At 51.5% G+C, this 27,425-nt stretch overlaps 2 protein-coding genes across 3 annotated transcripts; one reads left to right on the top strand and one right to left on the bottom strand.

Moving 5' to 3' along the window:
* The first annotated feature begins 247 nt into the window (after nt 1–247).
* Sla2 (Src like adaptor 2) lies at nt 248–17,442 on the top strand. 2 transcript variants are annotated; one of them, XM_028855569.2, is made up of 9 exons: nt 248–682; nt 1,811–2,080; nt 3,283–3,418; nt 6,590–6,689; nt 7,038–7,124; nt 7,836–7,939; nt 14,516–14,665; nt 15,496–15,628; nt 15,932–17,442. In XM_028855569.2, the coding sequence occupies exons 3-9, from the start codon at nt 3,322–3,324 to the stop codon at nt 16,047–16,049; spliced, it is 789 nt and encodes a 262-aa protein (XP_028711402.1). In that variant the 5' UTR covers nt 248–682; nt 1,811–2,080; nt 3,283–3,321; the 3' UTR covers nt 16,050–17,442. The 2 variants fall into 2 exon arrangements, with proteins under 2 accessions (XP_028711402.1, XP_037061269.1); XM_037205374.1 differs by lacking the exon at nt 1,811–2,080.
* Rab5if (RAB5 interacting factor) lies at nt 16,985–27,425 on the bottom strand. The gene is made up of 4 exons (XM_028855572.2): nt 27,132–27,425; nt 25,488–25,591; nt 18,838–18,967; nt 16,985–17,503 (listed from the first exon to the last, which is right to left on the bottom strand). The coding sequence occupies exons 1-4, from the start codon at nt 27,243–27,245 to the stop codon at nt 17,462–17,464; spliced, it is 390 nt and encodes a 129-aa protein (XP_028711405.1). The 5' UTR covers nt 27,246–27,425; the 3' UTR covers nt 16,985–17,461.

Raw genomic sequence — 27,425 nt, 5'->3', positions numbered from 1 at the left:
TCAGAGTCTTTAGTTGAACAAGGTGCCAGGTGATTATGCCTAGACTTCCCCTCTGAGTGTTTGGACGTAGAAGTGCTAAGACTGAGTGCTCTGGTGATAGCTGTGGACAGACCTGCATGGGAAACTCCTGCTCATCCCTCCCCATTCTTTAGTTCTTAGAGCAGATGGAGTAAAAAAAAAAAAAAAAAAAAAAAAAAACAAACCAAGAACCTCCAGCCTGAGACTGGGAGGAACAGCTGCTCCCTAGAACAGGAAAGGGGCAATGTGGTGCCTCCATGGTCTCCGACGATGCCGTCAGAGGAAACAGAGGCGGGGAGACGGTGGGGTTGTGAGAACCACAGCGGCTACAGCTGGGAGCTAGAGCTCTGCGGAGGAGCACCTGTGTCTACAAGGGGCTCCAACCCCCAGGCCTCACTCTCTGGCCCCTCAGAGCTGGTTAGGACTGCCTGATCTGGTTTCCCTGAGAGGCAAAGGGCTCCTGCCCCAGGATCATGGAGACGCCTGTCCACTAACAAGCTTAGCTACCTCAGCTTACTCCGAACGCCTCTGGTGATCCTCCGGGCTGAGATCTGAACGCGCGAGTATCTAAGGTGACAACTCTCTGCGCACGAAGGCCTGACCTGTCGGACGGCCAGTGTGTGAATCGGCCGAGTGTCCTCACCAAACTTCTCATGACAAACCCGTAAGTACGCTCGCTTTGTTTTCTCTCGGACTTGGGACAGATGAGGAAGAACGGTCTCCTCTGGGACTGGGAGTGAGCTTTGTAGTCAGACTTCTGGAAGATGACTAGTCAGCTGTACAGGTCTCCAGGGTTCCTCAGAGACCCAGTCTGCTCTCCCCTCTGACTGCCTCCAGAAGACCTGCATTTTACCAAGATCTCCTGCCTCTGCTGGTCTCTTCTATGCTACCCACTTTCCATGTGGAGTGTCAGCTTCTCCTGGGCCACAGTCTTAGAGGTCACCAAAGGAAAGGACCCTATTCTCCAAAGACAGCTGCAGCACCTCAGTAGCTCTCATAGGGTGGGATTCTCAGTTTGAAAAGGGAATAAGGCTGGGGGTAGAGATCACTGAGCCCCTGAGTTCTGTTCCCAGATACAAAACCGAATCCACAAAATCCCAAGAGAAGACGGCCATCCTCTCTCTGCACCGTCTGTCTCTGCCTGAGCAGCAGGCAGCTCATCCTCTAGTTGAGGATGTGCTGCTCAGACATGTGACAGATGATCTAATCTCTTCTGCAAATGTGGCCAGCACCTGTTTATCCTCAGCCTCACTGCCACTGTCTGGACCTCATCTTCCCCAATAGTTTACCAGGCCTTGGCCAGACCAGGAAGAAAAGTGGCAGAGTCCTGGAGAAGTGTCCAGGAAAGAGCAGGTCCCTTATGGCCCAGGGGTCCTAAAGATTATGGTCTTGCTGAACTAGAGCCAGGATGTTGATCACCTCCAATCCCTCCTTCAGCCCTGTGGAATCAGTATTATGATCCTTCATCACAGGAGACTGGTCTGAGTTAGTCACCCATGCTACCCATGGCAGGCATAAAGCCAAACACTTGGCCTGAACCTCATACTCATGGCCAGCTGAAATGGGAGAATTGCCCTGGTAGTGAGCAAATCCCATCCCTCAGGAGGCAGCAGAACCACCACCACCACCACCACCACCACCACCACCACCAAGGCTGTCCAGTCCCCAAAGTCTGGGAGGAAGGGGCTGTCCAGAGCCAACCCTGGGGGACCAGTCTGCCGGGTCCTCCTGAGCGCTGTGCTGTGGACTCTGAGGTCCTGCACGGAGGCAGCAAAGAGCACTGTTTCTCCAGGTGATAAAACGGCTGCAGGACAGGTGGGCAGAAGAGTGCTCCTCCCTGCAAGACTGGGTCCTCTCAGTGGGGACTGTTCCAGGACATGGATGCCATCCCATGGCACTGATGGACAACACCTCATCCAAGCAGCACTCGGCCCTAGAGCAAGGAAGGGGCCCACTGTGTCCCTGTGCTGTTCTGTGAGCTGCCCCTCCCAACTGTGAACCCTTGGTGGTGCCGGGCACAGAACACAACCTCAGTGAATGACAGCTGAATAGAACCAAACAGGTGAGATCATACCTGCCCTGCTGAAAACAATGAGATCATCTGGAAAGGATTAGAGAGCCAGCCCCCCTCACGGAAACACTTAATATAGTACTGGAAAAGCAGCATTCCTCTAGAAACCAAGGTTTGCTTAGTCTGAGGACAAGACACTGTGCCAAACACTCTACTCACTTGGGTTCATTCTGTTGCTGTGTGTTGGGTGCCTTCGGTGGGCCTCTCAATGCTGAGGACAGGGCATGGACTGTAGGGACGGTGGATTGAACACATGTTCCAGCTGAGCCTGGTGGCAATCACAGGACTATGAAGCAAGAGGATCACCTGAGCCCAAGAGTTTGGGGAGAACCTAGGGAACATAATCTTCAGTTCACAGTCTCATAAAAACAGAACACAAGACAATAACAGAGTTTGTAACAGGACATTCAAAACCAGGAAGGAAGTATGCTCCCAGGGCTGGCTTTCCCAGGCATTATCTACCATGCCCAAGTGTTGGGTGTGGTTATTCCCACTTCTCAGATGAGGAAAGGGGACACCAAGAATGGAGTGACCAGTCAGTCCCTCAGAGCCTTGCAAGTCACCACTATGTCACATGGACTGACAGACTCCCAGCAATCTTACCCAGTGCTCTTGGCACCAATAAGTATTCAGTGTCACCTCTGCATGTGACCCCCATCCCAAGGTCCCCTGGCTCCTCCTGGTCCATCTCTCACCCTAGCTGTGGTCGCTGACATGCCTGGAGAGAGCTCAGTGTCCTGTCACTGTCCCCGCCACCACCCAGCAGAATGTGACCCTAGGTGAAGGAATGGTTTTCAGGCCACAGGAGTTCAAAGGAGGATCAGCAAGGGCCAAAAAGTCCTAGGAAGCTTCCTGAGAAATGCTGGGATCCAGACAGACACAAAGAGATGGAAAGGGCAGCCTGGCCCGCCAGAGGGGACACAGGAAAAGGTCTAGAGGACTTGAATGGAGCACCATCACGTCCTGGGAAGGATGGGATACAGGGAAAACACCTCCAACTTGCCGCAGCCTCAGCCTGGTATCTATGCTGGTCAGTCCAACACAGTGATGCCTGCAAGGCCCTGAGAGACTGGCTGTGGGGATACTGCCTTTTCGATGGCCCTGATGGACCAGGTCGTTTTCCTGTGAGAGCCACGTGTCTGGGTCCATGTTGGGATCCATGGACTGTGTCCCCACAGCGGCATCCTTTTCAGGTTTCTTTCAGCAGTGTGCTTCTGAGAGTCTGTTGAGGAATGATGGGAAGTTTGCCCAGCAGAAGGAAAAGCCTGTCCACCAGCGCTAACCCCAGTTCCTCTGGGCCAGTCCAAGGAGCTGTGTGCACACAAGCAGGTAAGTCATGTCTGTGGGTCTACAGACCTAGAGCTCACCACCTCTGGGTTTTCGGCCAACAACCCCAACACCACCCCAGACTTCAGTGAGAGCCTATGACTGTCCTTCCCAGTGAGCCACAAGCTCCCAGCTTGTGCTGAACCTGCAGGAGTGCTGAGAACTTTAGATGTAAGGGGTTAGAGGTGGCACTCAGGGTTAGAGGGCTGGGTGGCTAGGCAGCACAGGGGGCCTGTGGTCCCATCCCAGCACATGTGCCAACATGCGTTTGAAGGAGGGCATCAAGCTAGCTGCAGCTATTCGAGCCTGTACTTCCTTCATTTAGAAGGTGAAGAGAAGAGAATTGTGGCTTTATGTATAGCCTGGGCTACACTAGAAGAACCTGTACTTTCAAATGGGGGTGGGGTTTTGCCTTGTTTGAAAACTATCTTCCCAGAAATATCCAGACTGGTTTGACCAGATACTATCTAAATGCTGTGTGGAGCCCTGGTGGTCCAGAGGATTAACCATCCCAGATAACAAGATCACCCAAACCCAGCAGCACTGTTCCGAGGGGTGCGGCGAGCATTGACTAACCCACCCTAGAGACGGCAGAGCCAAGATGTCTGAACGTCCGGGCTTGGCAGACACTGTTGGCCCCCAACCCCCAGATCCCTTAAAGGGGCAGGGTTTCTTTTCCTGTTCTGCACTCAAGCCTCTTATCTCCCCAGTACCAGCCCCCACAGGGCCCCCGACACCCTGGGCGCCCCCTCTTCTGCAGTGAGAGACCTGCAGGAAGAGCCCCGAAAACCACACCCTCCACTCAGCTAGCAGCAGGTGACAGCTGCTGAGTCATCCTGGGCCTGAAGATGTACCTGGGCTCAGGGGGGCTCTTCTTCCCTCCGCCCGGTCTCCCAGGAACGGAGGCCATTTCTCAATGGAGCTGCCTTGTCCCAGAGGACTGTGAGTTTTCACTAGCTAGTCTGGAAGCCCCGTGTCCCCCCAGGCCTGGTCCATCTGAAGCTCACTGAGCCTCTTCCAAGTGCCAAGCCATGTGACAGAGGCTGAAGACACAACAAGACAGGTCTGTCCCCGACAGAGACAGTCACCGAATCATGATGAGTGACGCTCCTGTTAGATCTGTGACTGTTGCAGGGATGAGCGTGCAGAGGGGTGGGTCGGAGTAGCCTTTCTGAAGTAAAGAAAAGTAAATGGGCCACTTGGGCCAGCAGGAGCCACTGGGGAGCTGTGCCTGCTGGGCATGCAAGACCACAGCTCTCGAGAGGGCCAGGAACCTCACAGGCAGCTTTGTCCCACGCTTATGGGAGAGAGACCTCCATAGGAGGGAGGCATCAGGCATTCTCCGCTGCAGGACCCCATGATCTGGGCAGCAAGACCCTGAGAGCTGAAGAGCTTGCTGCTGGGAGGACTTCCGCTAACCTTTTAAGAGGCAGAGGTGGGAACGGGTGCCTTCTTACCTACAGCAGAGACCCTTCTCCTCCCCCTCCCCCACTCCTGAGTCTCAGCTCCCTCTAGAGAGCATCCAAGCGTCCTGTGGGACCTTGCTACTTTGGGAGCTCCTTAGGGACAAAGAACCCTTCCTGTGGACCTTGACTGCTTTTCCTGGCCTCCTGAATCCTTGTGCTAAGCAAGTCTCTCTTTTGGGGACCGTTACTGAGAAAGGACAGGAGGAAGGAAATAGAGGTGAGGTAGGTGAATTAGGTTTTTTTTTGTTTTTGTTTTTGTTTTTCGAGACAGGGTTTCTCTGTGTAGTTTTGGAGCCTGTCCTGGATCTCGCTCTGTAGACCAGGCTGGCCTCGAACTCACAGAGACCCACCTGGCTCTGCCTCCCGAGTGCTGAGATTAAAGGCGTGTGCCCCCACCGCCTGGCATGAATTGGTTTTTAACAGACATTTGCAGGCCCCACAAGCTTAGGAGGGATTGTTGGACTGGGTGGGCTGGTGGGAGGCAAGTGTGAGCCCCACCCCCAACTGGACTTCATGTCCTCTGAGTCCTTAGGACCATTTTTAGGGTGACTGGTGTCTTAGCTTCACTCTGGTTCCAGGACCTAGGCCAATCCCTCCTCCACTGGAACCTTCGCCTCCCAGGAAGCTGGGGGGGGCCCTTGTTGAGAGGTGCAGCTGTCAACCAGCCCCTCACCCTCCCCTCCTCTCCGGCCTGGGTCTGGGAACAGGGTGCTATGGAGTTGGAATTACGCCCTCCCCTTGCTCAGTGCCACATCGGGGCCTAGAGATGACTAGACACGCCGACGTCAGGGCAGTGGTGAGGGCCCAGTAAGAAGCAAGGTGATGATGGACGAAGACCCCAGTGGGGCCGATGTGCAGAGTACAGTCAGGGTTAGCAGGACCCTTAGTCACACGCTCCCGTGGGGCACTCGCCCTGGTCAGGCCTGCAATAGTAGCCTCTGGCGGCACTTCTCGGGGCAGCACAGGCCTTCCCTCACTGCCCTGGACATAGGCCACTGGGAGTCCAGCCCGTGCCTGTGCGCAGTGCTCTAGAGTCACAGAGCCGGTTCACATGGGCATCTCTCCAGGGCCTGATGGAGGAGTAACAAGGAAACCAGAGTCAGGTGTGTGCGGAAGAGCCCACCCTGGAGAGGGCGGCTAGCCTCAGCTCGCAGACCCTGCTTCCTGTCTCCTTCCTGGGGCCCAGGTCAAGCTGTTAGCCTTCCTGAGTCCTCCACCCCACCCCCACCCTCAGAGCTACTGTGTGGCCCCACCACTGCCTTTCAGAGGCCCACGCAGAGCCACGCTGACCTGGGCTTCTAGCTGCAGTGGGTGTCTGTTTCGTCATGGGCTAAGGATGGAACCCAGGGCCTAGCACATCCTAGACAAGTGCTGCCCCATTCAGCCACAGCCCAGCCCTGCAGGTGGTTAGTTCCAGCGGCGGAGTCCTTCCTCAAAGTCTCTGTGGAAGTTGTGCGTACAGGGAGGCGTGGCCAGGAACCTGCTCCGCCAGCCACACATATTGAAGGCCCTCCTGGGAACCCCCAAAGCTATCTGGGCTCTCCCAGGTTCTGTAGAGCCTTCTGGGAGCATTTCAGACTCCAGAGTCACCCCGCTTCAGGGTGCCTGTGGGAGGGGTGGATGAGGGGAGCCGGACCAAGGCAAGAATCAAGTAGCTCACACCTTGAGGGAGGACTGACCAAGAGGGTGTGTTTCCCCCTCTCTCTAGAGAGAAGCAAGGTGACAGCTGTGGCCCTGGGCAGCTTCCCAGCAGGTGAGCAGGCTGGACTGTCTCTGAGACTCGGGGAGCCACTAACCATCATCTCTGAGTAAGTCACATACAACACTGGGTCCTGGGGTCCCACTGTGGGAGAGGGGGCCCTTCCACTACCAGCGGGAGGCACAGGGCCGCTGTGGAAAGGCTCCCATGTGACCATGCTTGTCTCCGGGTGGCTTTCTGGCAGCCTGACACACTACAGGGACAGAGGGAGTGGGGTCAGGCCTTGGAACAGGAGGCCTTGGGTCACGTGCTACCTGCCAGGCCCTCACCCAATGAGGAGCCTGGATTAACTGGTGTAGGAATTCTGGGAAATGAGTAGAAAAGGTGCTGCAAGTTCCGTCGGGAGAAGGGACTCACAAACTCCAAATGAAGGTGGCCCTCTGTGACCTCTCCACAGGGATGGAGATTGGTGGACGGTCATATCGGAAGTCTCGGGCAGAGAGTATCACATCCCCAGTGTGCATGTGGCTAAAGTCTCCCATGGGTGAGTACCTGGCCCAGGCCACCTCCAGGACCTTCCTACACTCTTCCCACAGTGTTCTCTTTATGCATAGCCACAAGCTGAACAGAGCCCGGGCCCTGCCCTTCAGAGCAGCAGACAACTGTCATGTCTTGTTCACCTTGGCCCACGAGACCTGGGAGACCAGAGAAGGCCCCATAGAGGAGGAGGTGTGGGGTGGGGCTTTGGAAGGTGGTCAGGATCAAATGTCAAGCACACTGAAGGGGTCACAGAGGGACAGGCACAGGACATCCCAAAGCGGGAGACAAGGGGCACTTCCGGCAAGGGTGAGTGGATCAGCAGTGGGGCTGGAGGACTGGGAGGGGAAGACAGAGGCTGGGGCAGCCTGTGCCCCCCTCCCGGCCCCCCTCCTTCACCCACTACCTCCCAGACACTTGGCAATGAAGTCTCCAGGCAAAGGCGGCCTGCGGCTGTCTTCATAGGGCTGTTCCCCAAAGTCTCTGGAGTCAGGAGCCCGAGAGCAAGGCTGAAGGGGGTCTCTGAGCCTCTGACGCCTGCTGAAGGGGGTCTCTGAGCCTCTGACGCCTGCTCTTCATGGTCCAGAGGGCAAGGGAGGCCAGAGGGTAAGGGAGGGAAGATCTTGTCAAGGTCGTGCAGAGGTATATTCAACCCTTTTCCTAGAAGGATTCTATTCAAGCCCACAAGCTCACCCTGTCTGTCTCTGTGCTCCACCAGGTGGCTGTATGAGGGCCTGAGCAGGGAGAGAGCTGAGGAACTGCTCTTGTTGCCTGGAAACCCCGGAGGGGCCTTCCTCATCAGAGAGAGCCAGACCAGGAGAGGTAAACTCCATCCCACACACCTCTCCAGAGTCGGGCTCAGGAGAGAGGACAGAGTGTTGCTATTCCTAGCAGTGGAGGTTTCTTGAGTCCAGCCAGGCCCTGACTATAAAAGGGCCTGGGTGGAGCCAGGCTATGAGGGCAAAGGAAAGACAGTTTACCTGGAGCAATCAAGGTAAATCCACTTTGTGGAGTGGATGCCTAGGCTTGGAGTTGAGTCACCTTGCCTCCATGACCCTCCCTGGACAATAGAGCAAAGTGGGTGTGAACCACGGGCAGGGATCCAAGCTGAGTCTATATTGTGACAACTGGGATGCTGAGCCTTTAATCCCAACACTCAGGAGGCAGAGGCAGGAGGATCTCTGTGAGTTCGAGGTCAGCCTGGTCTACAGAGTGAGTTCCAAGACAGCCAGGGCTACACAGAGAAACCGTGTCTTGAAAATCAACACAAAGCAAAAACCAACCAAACAAAAACCACCTGGGATTTACTCTGAGCAGCAGTGGTGATTTCTCCTTCACAAGACAGGACATGATAAGATCTCTTGGCAAATGTTCATCACAAGTCAGGCACCCAGGAAAGACCTCAGGGCACACAAATACCGTGTGCTAGCGACTGTCTAGGGAGGAGACACTGGCGTGCAGACAGACCTCCTACGTCTGCCCTGATGGAGCTTACTGGATGAGCTATCACGGTCCATGCTCTGTACCTCCACCCTGCGTGCACTTCCCTCAGGAGCTTCCTAGATTAATCTTTCCCCCGCCTCTCTTGCTAATTTCCAAGAAACACCAACCCCTCACCCTCCGAAACACCCTTCGGCTGGCTGCGGACGGTGGTAGGGCTGCGGCCCTGGTGCAGCAGCTGCAAACAGGAAACCTCAGTGCCGGTGGTGACTGGGACAGGAGCCCTGCAGACCTACCGGTTGTGAGCTAGAAAAGCCACAGGAAGTGCTCGGTGCTTAGCCACCCCACCCCGCCCTACCTCTGGCCTGGTGCAGTCCCAAGGGCATAGTGACCAGTCCCGAGGGTATAGTGACTAGTCCCAAGGGCATAGTGACCAGTCCCAAGGGCATAGTGACCACCCCTTGGGCCATTTTTCTCCCCTCTTCCTTAAGAAGGAGCATATCCAAGGGAAATCCATGGAGATGCCAGGAGGGATCTGTGAAGATCTTCAAGGACCTGAAAGGATCCACAGGAATTCTGGGACTAGCATCTCTGCGCCCAGCACCTAGTGGGGGTCAGTCAGAAAGCAACTCTCATCAGAAACAGAAGACCCTGAGTCAGAGCACTGTGTGCATGCCAGTAATCCCAGCACTTGGGAGACAGCGCCCAGAGGAGCAGGCGTTCAGTCACTTTCGGGTACACAGAGTTCGAGGCATATGCGTTCAACATGAGACCCTAGCTCAATAGAGCTCTCAAAAGGAGAGGCAGGAGGATCACCTAGAAATTCAAGACCAACCTGGGCTGGAGTGAGTTCCAGGCTAGCCAGAGGGACAGAGTAAGGTACCAAGTAAAACAGTAAAGGCAAAGGGGTCTCAGAAAGTGTTTGTAAGTGTGGGGTCCTGAGTTTGAGCCCCAGCACCCACGTACGAAGTCTGGCAAGGTGGTGCATGCTGGTAATCTCAGTACTGGGGAAGCAGGACGGAGGATCCCTGGGGCTTTTGAGCTTATATATCCAAAAGAACCGAAAGCTTCCCGTGCTGACCTTGGAGAATGGTTGTCTCCCAGGCATGACTGCAGCCTCTCCTCATGGCTTCCTTTGGACAGCGCTGCTTAGGCTGAAGGGCGTAGCCTGGGCAAAGACGTCACTTTAGTTCATTGCTACCCCACACCTGGCATGCCAAGTCTGAGTTCGGGGCTGAACATGCTCCTCTCTTACACTGCTGGCCTGGGGAGCTTGCTTAGGAAACTGGATCTTAGCTGTACATTGGAATCATCTGGGAGAAGTCTGCAACACAGATGCTTACACACCAAGCTTGAGCTTCTGATTGAATTGGTCAGGAATGCGTCCTAGGATCTGGAATCGGAAGGAGTGCCCTAGGGTGAGACTCTTCAACAGACAGGGCATGTGTGTAGTGAAGTAGAAGAAGAAATCCCGGCTTAAATCAGTATGTCCTGAATAAGTGACTGACTTTTTATTCTGTGGTTCCTGGGCCAAAAACCAAAATTGATACTTAGTTCTAGAGTCCTGAGTGATAATGTCAAAGTGCTGGTTCTCTGATCTTAATGCACAGAAGTCATTGGGATGCTCTGGACTTGGTGACAGCGTTGGCTCTCGCCACCACAGACCTACTGGGGGCAGAGGCCACACATCTGCCTCCTTCTCTGGGTGGTTCCCTGTTCTTTCAAAGTGACAGAGGAAAATCCAGAAGGAAGAAATAGAGAAGTCATGTTGCCTGTAGATCAGTGGGAGGGAGGGAGGGAAGGAGGGAGGAAGTGAGAGACAGACAGTTATATCCTGTGCATCTTCTCACATATGACGTCCTAACCACTGACTGGGTGACAGTGGGATCATCTTTCCTCCTCTTTCTGCAGTCCTGGGTATCGAATCCAGAGCCTCAGATACTTTTGGAGACAGTGTCTTACTAGGTTGTCCAGGCTGGCTTTGAACTCATTCTGTAGCTCAGGCAGGCCTTGTGATCCTCCTGCCTCCACCCAAGTAGAGTAGTCCAGGATCAGCCTGGACCCAGAGTCCAGCGCAGCTCCGAGGCTGGGATTCCAGTGGGGGTGGAGCCTATGTGTGGACCAAAGAAAGCCTGCAGCCCTGCGCTCTCAAGAACACCCTCTCAGCCACCCTCCACATCAGCTCCGAGTCCCTCTAGCCTACCTGGCCATGTTCTAGGCCTGGGGAGAGCCAGGCTTGAGTTGGCCCCGAAGTACTGCTTTACGAAGGAGGTCCTGGAGACTGCCCAGGCCACGGGACTGCTCCAGAGTGTGCCAGGATTAAGGACAGGCTCCAGCAAGCAGCATTCCTTCACTCCCCGGCTGTCACCCTGTCCCCTTTCTGTTGGACTCAGTAAGGGAGATCAGTGAGCAAGATGTGGCTCCTCCAGCCAGGGGCTCAGCTCTGCCCACTCTTGGGTGGTCAACACTTCCCCAGAGTGGCTGAGTCACACTTTCCACACTGTGGCTCCCAGGGCCTAGGGGTCAGCATCTCTTAGGCCGTTGGCTCCTAGGTGGCCTCAGTGGAGGAAGTGCAGGCAGGGTTTGCCAGGCATTTCCCCCAGGCAGACCCTGATGGCATCCCTTACCTCTCCCAGCACCACTGGAATGCCCAACTCTAGAAGTTCTGGGCATGACTCCGTAAGCCTGCTAGAGCATCCTAGAGTCCAGGGCCACCCTCACTGCCCTTGGTCTGGAAGGTCGTCCTCTCAGCCCTCTAGCTTCCCTGCTTACCAGGTACTCTAAGGATACACCTCATTTTTTCCATCACTTCCTGACACATCGTCCCACAGCCTGGACAGCCCCACCCCCCCACTTCTCCCCTGGGCAAATATACACTCGTCCTTCACGGTCTGAGCCATGATCACCTCCCCAGGCTGTGGCTCTTCAAAACTCCCACGACATCTTGAGCAGTTCTCCCTGGCAACTGTGGTGAACTGACTTCTTGTAACAAAACTGAAAACTGTGCTCTGAGAACAATGATGCTCACTGTTCCATGAGGCCCACCGAGGACAACCCGTGAGGAGACGGGCTGGCAGCAGCTCCTGTCTACCGTCCCTTACACCTACGTCTGGGCCTGTGTCTGGCATTGTAGTAGGGGCTCAGCAGATGTTTGTTGGAGAAATGAATGAGTCTGCCTCGGTAGGCAGGATAGATGAGAGCTGGAGCAAACTGCCTTCCAGACAGGAAGGAGGGGGCCATGTTTAATACCAGACTGCAAAAGATGGGCCCAAACTTGCCTCCCACACCCCCAGGTCCCTCATACCCATTCAGGCAGCTGGGCCTGTGTGCATCTAAGCACTCTGCCCTCAGCAAGGGTCTGGCTCTGAAGGGCCCTCTAGACCCATGGCCAGTAGGGGGCAAGTGTTCAATGTGTGTTTTCTACAAGAAATGCAAGGGTAGTTAAGTCTTCAAGTGGCCCACTATAATTCTAGCACTGGGAGACTGAGGCAGGGGGATCACAGTTCAAGGCCAGATTCAGCTACATACTGAGTTTCTGTCAAGAAACCAACCAATTAGTCAACCCATAGGACACCCAAGATCCAAGGTATAAAAAGCAAGGCCCAGCCATAGTCCCAGGGGCAAGGCGGACAGTGAACAGATAAATGCCCAGCACATTGAAGCGGAGATGAGGGTGTCTGTGGGTAAGTGTACCTGTGCCCTGAGGAAGGGCTTCAGTCTAGAGCCAGTGGGGCTGAACAGGTCCAAGGAGAGGTCGGATTCTGCAAAGCCTTTCAAAGATGATGAGGACTTTGCTTATAAATGTGAAGAGAGGGCTCCAAAGAGAGTGACTTTGCATGTGACAAACTGCAAGTGGGAAGCCATAGAGGAAGCAGTCACAAGCTCTCTCCGGTTGAGATGTGGCCAGATCGCAGGTGTGCTCCGAATGTCGCCAGTATCTTGGCTTGTGGTTCAGGCTTCTGCTGGCAGTCAGCTGGCCCAGTTGCTTTTTGCGCTGTGGCAACAAGGTTATTTGCCTCACGGGGAAAGAATGTGGAAAAAAGCTGCTCGCTTTGTGGCAGCCAGAGAACGGAAAAGCTTGCTGGGAAAAGGCTGAGCCCTCGTGCAGGGCTTTGTGAAGGCATTTCAGACCCAAGTCAAGACAGTGTGAGAGGAAGCAGTCAGAGACTCGAGAGTCTGGGGCTTAGCGAGGGATGGACAGGTCAGGGTTGTATACGAAGACAGGAAGATGGTAGGATAAATCAGAGCCATCCCTCAGGAGGCTTCCTTCCTCCCCCCCACCCCGTTTTTCCGAGACAGGGTTTCTCTGTGTAGCTTTGGTGCCTGTCCCGGATCTTGCTCTGTAGACCAGGCTGGCTTCGAACTCACAGAGATCCACCTGCCTCTGCCTCCCAAGTGCTGGGATTAAAGGCGTGCGCCACCACCGCCGGATGAGTCTTCCTTCTTTAAAGGAAGGCATGCCTCTTGCAGGTAGAATGTTCTGCATAAACGGATGTCTTAGGGTTTCTATTGCTGTGAAGAGCCACCACGACCACGGCAGCTCTTATAGAGGAAAACATTTAATTGGGGCTGGCTTACAGGGTCAGAGGTTCAGTCCATTATTGTCATGGCAGGAAGCATGTCAGTGTGCAGGCAGACATGGTGCTGGAGAGGCAGGTGGCTAAGAATTCTACAGCTGGATTGGGAGGCAGCAGGAAGAGACTCTGGGCCTGGCTTGAGTACTTGAAACCCAGCCCCAGTGACACACCCCCACCAAGGCCACACCTACCCTAACAAGGTAAAACCTAATAGTGCCACTCCCTAATGACCAAGCATTCAAATATATGAGCCTATGGGGGCCACTGCTATTCAAACTACCACAAAGAAGCAGCAGGGACACAGGAAATACTTACGGGTGCTTGCTGCATGCCAAACATGGTTCACCACCTGAATGCTCACAGCTGTTGAGATCAGGGTAATTGTTAGCCCCCTTCACACAGTTAAAACAAAAAAAAACCACTGTGTGGTCAGGTGGTGTGCCTTAGCAATAGGGCTGGGGGCACAGTGGCAGGGGTACCACAGACTGGCTGTGTGAGACTGAAACCCAGGCAGCCTGCATTATAAAACAGAGGTCTTGGAACTGGGAGAGAACAGCAGTTCCTCACGACTGGCTTTAGTTTATTTTTGAGAGTCCCGCTGTAGCCCTGACTAGCCTGGCTACAGACCAGGCCGGCCTTCAGCAACTGCATCTCCAACACCCTTGGCTGTTTCTGAATTTTAAATAGTCTTCCTGAATGCACTCCGTGGCTAGCTGCGGCTCATTCTTTTACTTTTTTTTTTTTTTTTTTTTTGGATGGTCTCACACAGCTGAGGTTGGCCTCAAACTCACCATGTAACCAAGGAGGGCCTTGAATGTTATCCTCCTGCCTCCACCTCCCACATGCTGAGATTACATGTATGTGCCACCAGTCTATGCTACATAATTAGCACTGCATTCCATAAGGCACCATCCGACTTTGTGAGAGGCAATGGGACTACCTCACACCAAGTAGTGCCATGCTAGGCCAGTGCTCTACCACTGAGCTCAGGCAGGCTGTCTGTGGATGTGGCATCTATTGAAAGCACTTCTGTTTTTCTCCCGTGTTTGAGATGGGACTGCTGGGTGTGAAGGTAACTTCCCTGTTATCACCGACCTGTTTCCAAAGTGGCTTTTTCTCTATGGCCATGCTGCCCTCTACTTGACATTTTCACATTCCAATCCTTCTGCCACCTGAGTCTTATCTACACAGCCAGTATGAACGCTCACTTACACCTCACCCATCCTAAGGATCATAGGATCCGATCTATTACAACCAATAATCTTTGCCCTACCTCTCTGAAGGCTGGACTATGATCATTATTTTTTTTCTTCTTCTAACCTGGGTGGGGCTGGGTCTCCAGCAGGGCCTTAGATGTATCCCTGGATCCTTTCCTCCTCAGGCTGCTATTCCCTGTCCATCCGACTCAGCCGCCCTGCATCTTGGGACCGGATCAGACACTACAGGATACAGCGCCTTGACAATGGCTGGCTGTACATCTCACCACGCCTCACCTTCCCCTCACTCCAGGACCTGGTGGACCATTACTCTGGTATGACTTTTTTTCTTTTTGCTTCCACAGTAAACTAGATGAGGGGCCTCGGAGGTAGTCAGTTTTGCCCTTAGAACCTGCTGGGGCTACCCAGACAGAAGAGGCATGTCCTCTTTCTGTCCTCATGCAGCCCCATGCTAAGACATGGGTGAGAGTGCTCTCCAACCCATGCTGACAAAGAACTGACTAGAAGCCAGCTGTGAGCTTGGCCAAATCTCACCACCATGGTGGTGGTCCCGAATCAAAGTGCCCTACAACAGTTTTCTTCCAGAATCAGATGTGCTGTTCCTGGGTGCAATGCAATCTTTAGCATTTCTGGTGCCCGCCCTGTAACCAAGGCAGTGTCAAGGAGACAAAGGAACCTCACTGGGCAGTGGTGGCGCACGCCTTTCATCCCAGCACTGGGGAGGCAGAGGCATCTCTGAGTTTGGGGACAGCCTGGTCTACAAAGTGAGTTCCAGGACAGCCAGGGCTACACAGAGAAACCCTGTCTCAGAAAACAAAGCCAGTAACAAACAAAAACAGTTAAAAAAAAAAAAAAAAAAAAAAGGGAAAACCTCTTGAGAAAGTTGACTGGGGATTTCTACAAGTTGCTTCTCCACAGCAGATCTGATGGGGCCACAGGCTGGCCACTCCGCTTGCTTTTCTTCAGTTTCACACCGAACTAAGTGTCACATAACTTAGCCCCAGCCGAACTTCTACATCACAGCCTTTGAGACCAACAGCTTGAGACTTCCCTTCCTATTATGTTTTGGTGACCATGTCCCCAACGTGCCAAGCACAGAAAGCTGCCAGGGCAGGTACAGCAAGGGTTTGGGTCTCTTCCACAGAGCTGGCAGATGACATCTGCTGTGTCCTCAAGGAGCCCTGCGTCCTGCAGAAGCTTGGCCCGCTACCTAGCAAAGATCTACCTCTCCCTGTGACTGTGCAGTCGACATTACTCAACTGGAAAGAGCTGGACAGGTAAGGGAGTCCTGGGAACATTAAGACAGAACAAAACTTGGGCTCCCAACCCAGAACGGATACCTTCTAGAGCCCGCCCAGACTTGAGCAGTGTCAGGGAAAAAGTAGGCACGGACCTCGGGGCAGCCTGGGTGAGAGGAAGGTTGGAGTGAGTGGGTCAAGAGTCCTGAGTAGGGAGGTCAAGATGGAGTTAGATCAGTTAGGAAATGAGTTTGTCAGCAGGAGTAATGTGGTGCTGGTCTGAGGGTAGTGAACTGTGCGGCAAACAGAGGTGGCTCCTTACCCGCTTTGTCCCATCCACAGTAGCCTGTTTTTGGAAGCGCCTGCCAGTGGGGAGGCATCTCCTCTCAGTGAGGGCCTCCGGGAATCCCTCAGCTCCTACATCAGCCTGACTGAGGATAACCCCTTGGATGACGCCTAGGCCAAGCAGAAGTCAAAGGGGAACCGAGGCTGTGTCGTCACCTAGGACTCCAGATCGGGCAAACCTGACGGAGACCCCAGAGGCAAGGCTGGGAATGCAGAGGGTGGCTGGGACACAGGCACATCCCGGGTCCCACCTGGGCCTTCCGCTCTTTCCTCTCTAGAGGATAAGAAGTCATTTATCTCCTCCCAAGGCCTCGAACTCTGCCTACAACCTCTGGTCCATGTGTATCGCAATTCAAAGCAGGGCCAGGCCCCTACAGAGAGTAAATTACTGCTAAGGTTTGGTAAGTCAGTTCCTGAGAGGGATGTCCAGCACGACTGTGGAGTCCCTTCCCCCATTATGACTGCTAATCAACCCCACTAAAGGCAGAGATCACCACTAGCATGAAGGAGAGAAAAAAAATATTAGGGACACTCACAAGCCTCTTCAGAATGCACACACATCCCAGACAGTAGGATGGTCAGAAAGCAGAGAAGCAGAGCATCTGAGCTTACCACAGCGGCCCCCACCTCTTCCCCAAGCAGAGCAAGACCAACAGTCTAGATCTTCCCATGATCCCTCACAGCAAGTCATCTTAGCCAGGCTCTCAGATCTCTACTCAGTGTTCACCCACACATAGCCCAGTCAGACCCGTCTTGCCATCTGGTGGTCAAACACAAAATGACAGCGATTAAGTCTCCCACTGTAGACCAGTCAGCCATCTTGGGGCTGGGCCGGGCCATCAGGTGGTAGAGCCCTCTGCAATGTTCAAGCCAAGGCAATGACCCTCACCAACTGACAACCCAAAGGAGAAAGAGGCCTGGCCGAAGCTGCTATGGGAGCTGAGAGGGAGAAGAGCAAAGTGGGGCTCTGCCCAATACCCCGACTGGGTTCTGAGGTCCCGGTGAGCAGGCAGGCAAGGCTTTAGTTTACCAGGCACACCATTGCTTTCAGTGAGACTTGTTTATTCAAGTATCCGAAAACACTCTACAGTGGAAACCTATTAGATGGCTGCCCATACTGCGCTACGGATCACGCACATGGTGTTTTCAGAAGACTTGAGATGCCACTGATAGTTTAAAAACTGTACACCTGACGGAGAACTAAGGAAGACAATTTAATGTTTCATCCGGATCCAGAGGCGCATTAGATTAAACAGCAGCTCCACTTGGCAAACAGCTGTTACATGATGGTATCCAAGAAAAATGGTTGATGATGGACAAATTCAGAAATGCTTCCCCAAAGGCAGATGGTTCTTTGAAAAGTTTCACAACCCTTGCAGAAAACGCCGATGCCCAACACGCTGATTCTAAATCCAAGAGACATGGGTCTTCTCAGTTCCGTGTGGCATGAGTGCCCCAACAAGCGTGTATCTGTGCTCTAATAAAAGGGTCCTTTGGACTGGACAGTAGAGATGGGAGCAAAGGCCGTCAGTCGTAGTGGATGGCAGTGTAAAAGATGATCCAAATGACCTAAAGGAGACACACACAATGTTTATGTTGTCACCTGATCAACACAGCCACCCCCATATGAAAATGGCAGTGCATAATTCTGAGGCTTTAGGGTATTTATAAAGAATAAGAATCATCAATCCCAAAACATCACACCAAAGAGAAGGCCTGTTCCCATGGCCACTTATTTCCCATCCCTCCTTGCCCTCAGCTGCTGGTGATCACTAACCTACTTTCTGTCCCGATGGCCCTGTGTGTTCTGGACATTTCACTAAGGGCAATCATGCAGCCTTTTATGTCTGGAAGGACTTAGCGTAATGTTTTCAAGGTTCACCTATACTACAATACCACAGAAAGTACATTTTACTGTATGGATAGTAAACATTTTACATTTCAGATGACAGCCATGTGAGTGGTTTACTTTATCCTATCAGGAATAATGTGCTTATTTTATATATACATATCTATCTACATTTTTGTTTTTTTCCTTTCTTTTGGGACAAGGTCTCTCTATGTACTTCAGTCTGAATTCAAACTTATAATCCACTTTGCTGGTATTACAGCTGTGGATGACCACACCCAGCTCCACAAGTATGTATTAAAACATTTCCCAGGTTGGAAAGATGGCTCAGAGGTTAAGAGCACTGACTGCTCTTCCAGAGGTCCTGAGTTCTGTTCCCAGCAACCATATGGTGGCTCACAACCACCTAAAATGAGATCTGGTGCCCTCTTCTGGTGTCTAAGCATATATGCAGACAGAACATTGCATACATAATAAATCTTAAAAAAAAAAAAAAGGGGGTGGTGGTGGTGGTATTTAAAAAAAAAAGAGCCGGGCGTTGGTGGCGCACGCCTTTAATCCCAGCACTCGGGAGGCAGAGCCAGGCGGATCTCTGTGAGTTCGAGGCCAGCCTGGGCTACCAAGTGAGCTCCAGGAAAGGCGCAAAGCTACACAGAGAAACCCTGTCTCGAAAAACCAAAAAAAAAAAAAAAAATTTCCCAGTTTCTAATATGTAGTTGACAGCGGGCCTTGGATTTCCACAAGTGTACAGAACTGCAGTCCACATCTTTTAGAGGACATGCTTGAGGGGGTCAAGCAGTGGTGGCGCAGCCTTTAATCCCAGCACTTGGGAGGCAGAGTCAGGCGGATCTCTGTGAGTTTGAGGCTGGCCTGGTCTACAGAGCGAGATCCAGGACAGGCTCCAAAGCTACACAGAGAAACCCTGATTGAAAACAAAAAACAAACAAAAACCAGTAGCTCAACCACATAGCCTAAGTCACCTAGTGTGATCCCTGAATGACCAACATCTCCTAAAATGAAGAGACACTGTTGTAAAACCACCAGCCACACATACCATGAACAAGGCAAACGAAGTCATAAACCCTTCTTTGGTGAGCTCCCATGTGCCACCATATTCCTCCTCATCGATTTGTAGGTAGTTGCTGAAGTAGAGATACAGGACTCCTGCATTGATCAGGCAGAATCTGGAGTGAGGGGAGAACATACGGCAAACATAAACTGTAAACTTCAAAGCTGCAAGCCTTCCCAGCCCTGTTAGGAGTCCCAGCCCCGAGTTCCAGTTTATTCTTTGCTTATGTGATTGTTGTCCCCGACCCAGGCAGGGGATGACCTAGAGAGAAAGGCTCTAGAGGGACCTCAGCTCCCTCATCTGTAAAATGGGGCGGGGGCGGGGGTGGGGGGTTGCTTGGATAGTTATTATGGTGGAAGGGGTGAATGAAATACACAGAAATGTCTAGACCTTCAGTGGAACTGCCCACCTGACTAAGTTGGAGATTTAAGGAAGGAACAACTACTTTTGGTAAAAAGCATCTGCTAAAATATTTAAAGCATGGGGCAGGGGTCTCAATGGCAGAGCACTTGTCTAGCACACACAAAGCTTTGGGTTCCATTCCTAGCACTGCCCCCAATTCTTCAATCTACTTTTTTTCTTTTGAGATAGGGTCTCACTATGTAGCCTTGGCAGGCCTGGAACTCAATGCCACCTCAAACAGGACCTACACCAGCCATGAGCCTCAACACAGCTCCACCTGAGTGCTGGACAGGGGACAGACACGTTTAATTGCTTAATAGCCTGGTAAAGCAGGAACACACTGTCTCTCTCCACACAATTCCTAGAAGGAGGCATTCACAAACTCCTACTGCTTGTGACTGACTCGATGAACACACCCCTTGCCTTCAGCTTACCATCTACTAGGTGGCCAAGAACAGCAACGGGAATCAAGTTCAAACTTTTATGACAGGCTCTGACTCCTATGATGTACTGAGCTGATGCAGGGATTGGAATACATGAGCAGAAAGGTTGGGGGTGGGGAGTGGGATGCGGGGGGTGGGGGTGGGGGGTGGGGGGTGGGATGCAGACTGTTTCCAAAGAGTAAAACATAGACTGACGTAAGGGAATCATTAGTATCCGGGAGGTGAGAGGCTTCACAATCTGGTTTATACGTTTCTCGAGTAAAAGGATAGGAATTGGGAAGTCTGCTTTACACCCGTTACTAATGTCTCAGGACTTAAGAGCAAAGGCATTTTAGGGATGAGCATGTCACAGAAGAGGAAATTAGTTCTGAAGGCTTTTTAAACCCAATGGTCTGGGAGTGCAACAGTTCTTGGATTTCACAGGAAACAGTTCTCAACTATGTTGTAGCCACATCCTATTCTCCTGCCAGAAATCTTGGCACTGGGCCAAGTCTTGCCACGTCCTCTTCCCAAAAGGACTTTTATTTTGAACAGGCTGACTTACTGATACTGGAAGGCTCAGACAATAAGGTGATGCTGGGCATGGTCACTCATGTCTGTAATCCAGCACTTGGGAGGCTGAGGCAAGAAGGAGAGCTGAAGTTCAAGGCCAGCCTGGACAGACAGATGTACATGCAGACAGAACATCCACATACATTAAAAACAAAAACAAGGGCTGGAGAGATGACTCAGAGGTTAAGAGCACCAACTGTTCTTCCAGAGGTCCTGAGTTCAATTCCCAGTACCCACATGGTGGCTCACAAACACCTATAATGAGATCTGGCACCCTCTTCTGTATACATAATAAATAAATAAATCTTTAAAACAAAACAAAACAAAAAAAAACAAAAACAAAAACAAAAAACAACGCTGGGTGGTGGTGCTAAAGTGGATCTCCGTGAGTTTGAGGCCAGTCTGGTTTACAAAGTGAGTTACAGGATAACCAGGACTGTTACACAGAGAAATAATGTGTAGCACTGAAAAATGGGGAAAAACACTGAAAAAATCAAACCAACCCAACCCACAATGATAACAAGCTGCCCTGGTGAAGGACCATGGAGTCAGAACTGGGGCAACAAGAAGAAAGCTAACATAGCACTACCTTTCATAAAGGTGAGGTGAGAGGCAGGGTACAGAGAGGACTAGGGTCTCACACTGACTGAGCTTCCAGGATGAGGACCACTCTGTTATAGAAATGAGGAAGAGAGTTACAAAGATGTCAACACATTCACACGGTGACTGGGGTGACAGAAGATTATGAAAAGGGTTGGGTCCCAACTCGAGGCCAGCCTAGCTATAGAGCAAGATCCCAAAAGCCACAGGGTGAGCTATGGCTGGCATATGCCTGTAAACCCAGCATTTGAGAGGTGGAAACAAGATAAAGTGTTCAAGGCCGTTCTGGTATTTGGAGGGGGTATATGCAGGAGTCCAAAGCAGCCTGGGTAATAATACAGTGAGACCCTGTCCCAGTAGCTAAGGGCCTGCCAACCTGAGTCCAATCACTGAGGCCACGTGATAGAGAGAACCAACTCCGAGTTGTCTTCTCACTTTACATGGGTGTTCCCCTCATACACACAAAATAAACGCATGTAATATATACATATAAATGAAAACACCAGTTTAAAAAAAGTTCAAAGCATTAACTGAGTACATATTAATCATGTGCTGAGCTGAGAGACCCAGAGGTGGGTCTTCAATGCAAAACCTTAGTAGACAGAATAGCCTGTCAGCCAGTTCTCGGGCAAATGACTAATCAGGAAACAGGAGTTTTACTGTATCTGATGCTAACTGATGGCCACAACAGAATGAAATAAAGCAAGACAGGACTTGGACAGAGGGCAGCTTACAGTTACTGGAGAGAGGAGAGAAATTCATAGAAATGAGCACCAGGAAGTCATGCCTAAAGCAAGGGAAGTTGGGGAAGGGTTATGGCAACAAACGAAACCAAGGTTCTTGGTCTGTCCAACAGCAGGGGCAAAGTGCCAACCCAAAGGAAGATAGGGTTTGTCCGGAGGGAAAACTGGCTGTGGTGACAGTGTGGGACTGAATCCCAGAAACGAGCAACTGTGGGATAGTAGTGCCCCACACTGGGCAAGCCAGTCTAAAGTACACTCAGGTTCGTGTTCTCTCAGCCACATTTTACCACTTTTTATAAATCTAATCACACAACAATAGCAATAGCAGCGAACTGACTCATGGGATGCCTGATGAACTGAAGTCTGCACTTAGCAATTTATTTAATCATCCTACTTAATTCACCTGTCACTCCTGGTCCCCATTTTACTGATGAGGAAACTGATTTTAGGTAAACCCAAGATCATACAGCCTCAGCCAGGCGGTGGTGGCCCACGCCTTTAATCCCAGCACTCGGAGGCAGAGCCAGGTGGATCTCTGTGAGTTCGAGGCCAGCCTGGTCTACAGAGTGAGATCCAGGACAGGCACCAAAACTACACAGAGAAACCCTGCCTTGGGGGAAAAAAAAGGTTTTAATGGTTGCGGAAATAGCTCAGTGTGGTGGTATTGTGTTCCCCAAAATATTGTGCACCCTAATAAACTTATCTGGGGTCAGAGACAGAACAGCCACTAGATACAAAGGCTAGAAAATGGTGGCACTCACACCTTTAATCCTAGCACTCCAGAGGTAGAACTCCCTCTGGATCTCTGAGTTCAGGGCCACATTGGAAATGGCCAGGCATGGTGACACGCCTTTAATCCCAGAAAGCCAGCCTTTAATCCCAGGGAGTGATGGCAAAAACAGAAAGATATATAAGGTGTGAAGACCAGAAACTAGAAGCATTTGGCTGGTTAAGCTTTTAGGCTTTTGAGCTACAATTCAGCTGAGACCCATTCTGGATGAGGACTCAAGAGGCTTCCAGTCTGAGGAAACAGGATCAGCTGAGGAACTGGTGAGGTGAGGCAGCTGTGGCTTGTTCTGTCTCTCTGATCTTCCAGCATTGACCCCAATACCTGGCTCAGGTTTGATTTTATTAATAAGAACTTTTAAGATTCATGCTACAGCTCAGTGACTAAGAGCACTGGTCCTACAAACATGAGTGACCCCGAAGGGGTCTTGTTCCATTGAGTCCTTTGTGCAGAATGCCCCCACAATGAGGACCTGAGTTCAAATCCCTACCACCCACATAAAAAGCCATGGCAATATATGCTTGTTACTCCAGTATTGGGGGTCACAGACAAGCAGACCCCGAGGGCCAGCTGGCAAGCCGGACTAACTTGGGATCGTGAGCTGGCCCAGTGAGAGGCTGTGTCACAAGGGCAACACTGCACGAGGCAATAGAGGAAGACACCGGCATCCTGCTGTGGCCTCTAAATGCAATACATGGCACACTCATGCACCACACACCAAAGGGGAAAATCTTGTAAGATCTGATAGGTGCAGGGGCTCTGAATTAGCACCATCCCTCCCCTACACTGGTGGCCTTGAAAGATGAGAACTTGGTCTTTAGGACAACCTCCTCTTCCTCTGGCATTACTCTTTATCTGCCTTTTTCTTAGCTCAAATAAGGGGACTGTCTTTAGTCACTCCATCCTCACACCTTGTCCTACCTAGGCAGAACTGTATGAACCCTAGGCCAACCAGTCTTACGTCTCCACTCTGTTAAGATCATGCCCAGCAAGCCAGACAGTGGTGGTGCTTGACTTTAATCCCAGCACTCAGGAGGCAGAGGCAGTCAGATCTCTGAGTTCAAGGCCAGCCTGGTCTGCAAAGCAAGTTCCAGGACAGCCAGGACTGTTACACAGGGAAACCCTGTCCCAAAAAACAAAAAACAACAAAAAGATCACGCACAGCATGGACTCTTAATGGTTTCCTTGTACAATGATGCCTTGCTCAGTATAAAACAATGTAGAAAAGCTTTTAGTTAAGGGGCATCGAATAGTAGTTCATTCTTACTCAGTTTTTGTGTGGTTTCAGTTATCCACCATCAACAGGGACAAATGGGAAGTTCCAGAAATAAACATGTGCCATGTAAGTAAAATGCACAATTTTCAACTCCAGGCTGCTCCAGGCAGTGTGTGAAACCTCATGCAGCCCTGCTTCACCGCACCACCCCTCAGTCAGCACCTCTATGCTGTATACGCTCCCTACCTGTTAGTCAACGGCAGTGGCTTGGCTATCAGACCTGTTAACAGTATCGGTGCTTGTGCTCAAACCCTGGCCTTAGTAATGGCCTCAAAATCAGAGAATAGCAATGCTAGCAATCTGGATACACCATAGAAGCCATGAACTACTTTCCTTAAATATCTCACATTATCACTAGCAGGAGTAGTATAAAATTATTAGGTATTTTGAGACAAAGGAAAGGACCATGCAATTTTATTACAGTATATCGATATATTTTACTAGTTACTGTTGTTAATCTCTCATGGTGCTTAATTTGTAATTTTTTAAAATGTTTTTTGTTTTGTTTTGTTTATATTTTGAGACAGGGTTTCTCTGTGTAGCCCTGGCTGTCTTAGAACTCTCGCTGCAGACCAGGCTGTCCTTGAACTCAAGAGATCCGCCTGCCTCTGCCTCCTGAGTGCTGGGAATAAAGGCGTGCGCTGCACCTGTACCACCTGTACCACCACCACCACCTAAACTGGTTTTTTGAGACAGTCTTATTCCATATCCCTCGCTGACTGGCCAGGAATTCACTATGTAGCACAGTTGGTAACTCACGGGGAGCCTCCTGTCTCAGCACAAAGATTACAGGCATGCACCATCATGCCCACCTTCTCATTTATAATTTAAACTTTATCAGAGATATGTAATTAGTTAGTTGTGGGTATCCACTGAGGGTCCTGGAACAGATCCTGTCAACAGTAGAGGCTACTATATATTTCTTTTGTGTGCACTACTGTCCAAGAGATTATCCCAATCTGTTTCTGAAACACACTACTCCTCACTCTCTAGCCTCCTCACTTCCAGAAGAGCTTGCTCACAGTTCCTACTTATGAGTTTAAGCCTTTTAGGTGCAGTTTCACGAGTACAGGCTTTCTTTCAGTGACTCAATAAGTGAACCATGCATGAGCAGGTGCCAAGGATGTTGCCACTGGCCAGGAGTGAAACAAAATGTGCCAGGCCAAGGAGTGAAGGTGGCGCTTTTAAAACGCAGGGACCTGAAAATAACTCCTGCCAAAGCCAAGAGTTGGTACATCAGCAAAACGCAAAGCATAAAAAAGGTCAACTACAAAGCTCCTCTATTTCCTCAACTCCCACAGGTACCAAGGTCAGGCCACAACTAAGAATACTGTTGCCAACCACTTGCAAAGAGTCACATTAGACCCATGGAATGAATAAACTGGCCCAGTCTTCAGGACAACAGCCTGACATGGGATGCTCCTGGGCCTGAGAGCTAAGGAACACTGCACCAGGCCTAGGAGTGCTAATGCTGACATTTTTGCTTTAGTAATCAGATGCACATGATATAGTCATAAGAGGAAAACAGAGCCTCTATTTGAAAAGAAACCACGAGCCAAGCATGTAGACACATGCCTGTAAGCATCTGGGAAGTGGGGGCAAGAGGATCAGAAGTTTAAAGGGCAACCTGGGCTACATGAGACCCTGTCCCTAAAAAAAAAAAAAAAATCTTAAAAAAATAAATAAATAAACAGAAATGAGAATCCTAAGCATAGTCGCTTGCTTCTAATCCCAGCACTTATTAGGCCGAGGCAGAACTACTCCAAGTGCTAAGTTCCAGAGAGATCCTATCTCAGACAAAACTTCAAAAATGTGAAATACCCAAGACTTACCCTGCTATTCCCAAGAAGCCTCGCAAGGGCAAAATGCCCCAAATGACACCCAAGACCACAGCAATGATCTGTCGGAACCAGTAGATGACGTCTAAAAATTCATCCTATAAAAGAGACAAGATGTATGTATTATCTGGAGTGGCTGCCACAGGACAGTTATGTGAAGAAACAACAGCTTATTACCTTTTCTATCTTTTTTCTTTCTAAGACAGTGTCACTATATAGCTCTGCTTGGCCTGGAACCTGCTATCTGAACCAGGCCTGGGCTGGGGAGTGCTGGATTAAAGATGTGTACCACTAGGTCCAGTTTATATGTGGTTCTTTTTTGATTTGTTCCTTTTATTTGGTATGTATTTGCCTGAATATATGCATGTGCGCTGCATATGTGCCTGCTGCCCATGAACGCTGGATGGAGAAGGAGGGCTTTTGGATTCCTTGGAAATGGAGTTACAGATCATTGTGAAGCACCATGTGGGTGCCGGGAATCAAACCCAGGTCCTCTGCAAAAGTAAGTTCTCCTCTAAACTGGTGAGCCATCTCTCCAGCCCCCATAAGCGGTTATGTCATCACTTCTAAACTGTGGTGAAAGACAACGTATTTAGACATTAGGTGACTAAAGAAACCATTACTTCTTAAAAGTTTCATGAATGCAGTGACTATGGGCACTGTTGTCCTGGCCACAGGTAACCCTTAGCTGACCCAGGTAAGTCCTAGACAGTCCCGTCCCGTCCCCCCGGGGGGGGGGGGCTATTAACCTCAATACCCACCCTTTCTGTTTAGTGACTTTTGAGAAAGCCACCGAGGAAGGAAAGTATGGTGGTGTGGGGAGTTCGGAGAAGTGCTTTAGGCGTGTGTGCAAAGAGCACTAGTGGTGTGCGAATTGCCCTGGACTCCAAACACCAGTCCTTGGACCAGAGAAGAAGAAGAAAAAAAAAAAAGAAAATGACACAGCAGATCACGAAGACACTGCAGGTTTTGCAAGAGCTGGGCAGGGCTGGGGGCAGGCCAAGGGCACCTTCAGGAAGTGCTTCCCATCCCCCCCCTACGGAACTGAAGGAAGGAAAGCCTAACTTCAGCATTCCAAACAACGCAAGGATTCCAAATAAAACATTCTTTTCAAACTATCTGCATGGTGACAGTCTTCGAGATCTCAGAATGGAGCAAGGGTGGGAAGCGTCCACGCTCAGATCCTCTGAAGGTGACCAGCGAGAGCATCTTGAAGTCCCCAAGCACTTCTTACCCACGTCTAGCGACATTTCTTCCTAACAGACACCCTCCTAAGGTGGTCTCGGCCCCGGCCCTCGAATCTTAAGCTCATGAGGCATCTCGTCTTTTCCTCCAATCGAACAAGGGCAGGACCACCCCCCTCCCAATGTGCAAACTAAACACACTTCGGGGATTCCGCACCCGGCACGGCGCGCACAGTCTTCAGAAGCTCTAACTACTCCGGATCCCGCGGGGTAGACGGCGGGGGACCACGGGAGCCCCGCTCGCTCCGGCCCGCGCTCGCCCACTGTGCGCCGGCACCCTCGCCACCACCCTCGGCACCCGCTCTCTGCTCCCACGGCCGCGCTCGGCCGGGCCGAGGAAGACCCGGGCCCGTCCCCCTCCCCCGCACCCTCGCCCGCGCCGGGCCTTCCGCACCTTGTCGTCCCAGGCCGCGTCGCTCCGCAGCACCTTGCTCCACACGGACACCTTGAGGGCCCCGTTGGCCAGCTGCGGCTGAGACGGCTCCTCCTTCCGCCGCCCGCCGCTCATCCTCCCGCCGCGCCGCCCGAGCCGGGCCTGGGGCGCGCGGGCCGAGCCAAAGGAGTCGGGGTCTGGGGTGGCGGGTCTCGGCGCGCGGGGCGGCGGCGACAGTCCACGCACTGAGGTTCGCAGGCGCGCCGAGGAGCCCCTCGTTCTGCCAAGCCGCCGGCTCGCGAGCTGCACCGAGCA

Source organism: Peromyscus leucopus, chromosome 4 (genome assembly GCF_004664715.2).
Source record: "Peromyscus leucopus breed LL Stock chromosome 4, UCI_PerLeu_2.1, whole genome shotgun sequence".
Lineage (NCBI taxonomy): Eukaryota > Metazoa > Chordata > Mammalia > Rodentia > Cricetidae > Peromyscus > Peromyscus leucopus.
Note: the sequence above shows the minus strand (reverse complement) of the source record. Positions and strands in the feature narration are given on the sequence as shown.

Bases quoted from the DNA above. Each gene is read 5' to 3' on its own strand.
- Sla2 (XM_037205374.1), top strand. From the start codon at position 3,322: ATGATGGGAAGTTTGCCCAGCAGAAGGAAAAGCCTGTCCACCAGCGCT. The intron at 6,690-7,037 runs GTAAGTCACATA...ACCTCTCCACAG, and splicing joins CCACTAACCATCATCTCTGA to GGATGGAGATTGGTGGACGG. The intron at 14,666-15,495 runs GTATGACTTTTT...TCTCTTCCACAG, and splicing joins CCTGGTGGACCATTACTCTG to AGCTGGCAGATGACATCTGC.
- Rab5if (XM_028855572.2), bottom strand. From the start codon at position 27,245: ATGAGCGGCGGGCGGCGGAAGGAGGAGCCGTCTCAGCCGCAGCTGGCC. The intron at 25,592-27,131 runs GTGCGGAAGGCC...TCTCTTTTATAG, and splicing joins ACGCGGCCTGGGACGACAAG to GATGAATTTTTAGACGTCAT. The intron at 18,968-25,487 runs GTAAGTCTTGGG...CCCTCACTCCAG, and splicing joins GGCTTCTTGGGAATAGCAGG to ATTCTGCCTGATCAATGCAG.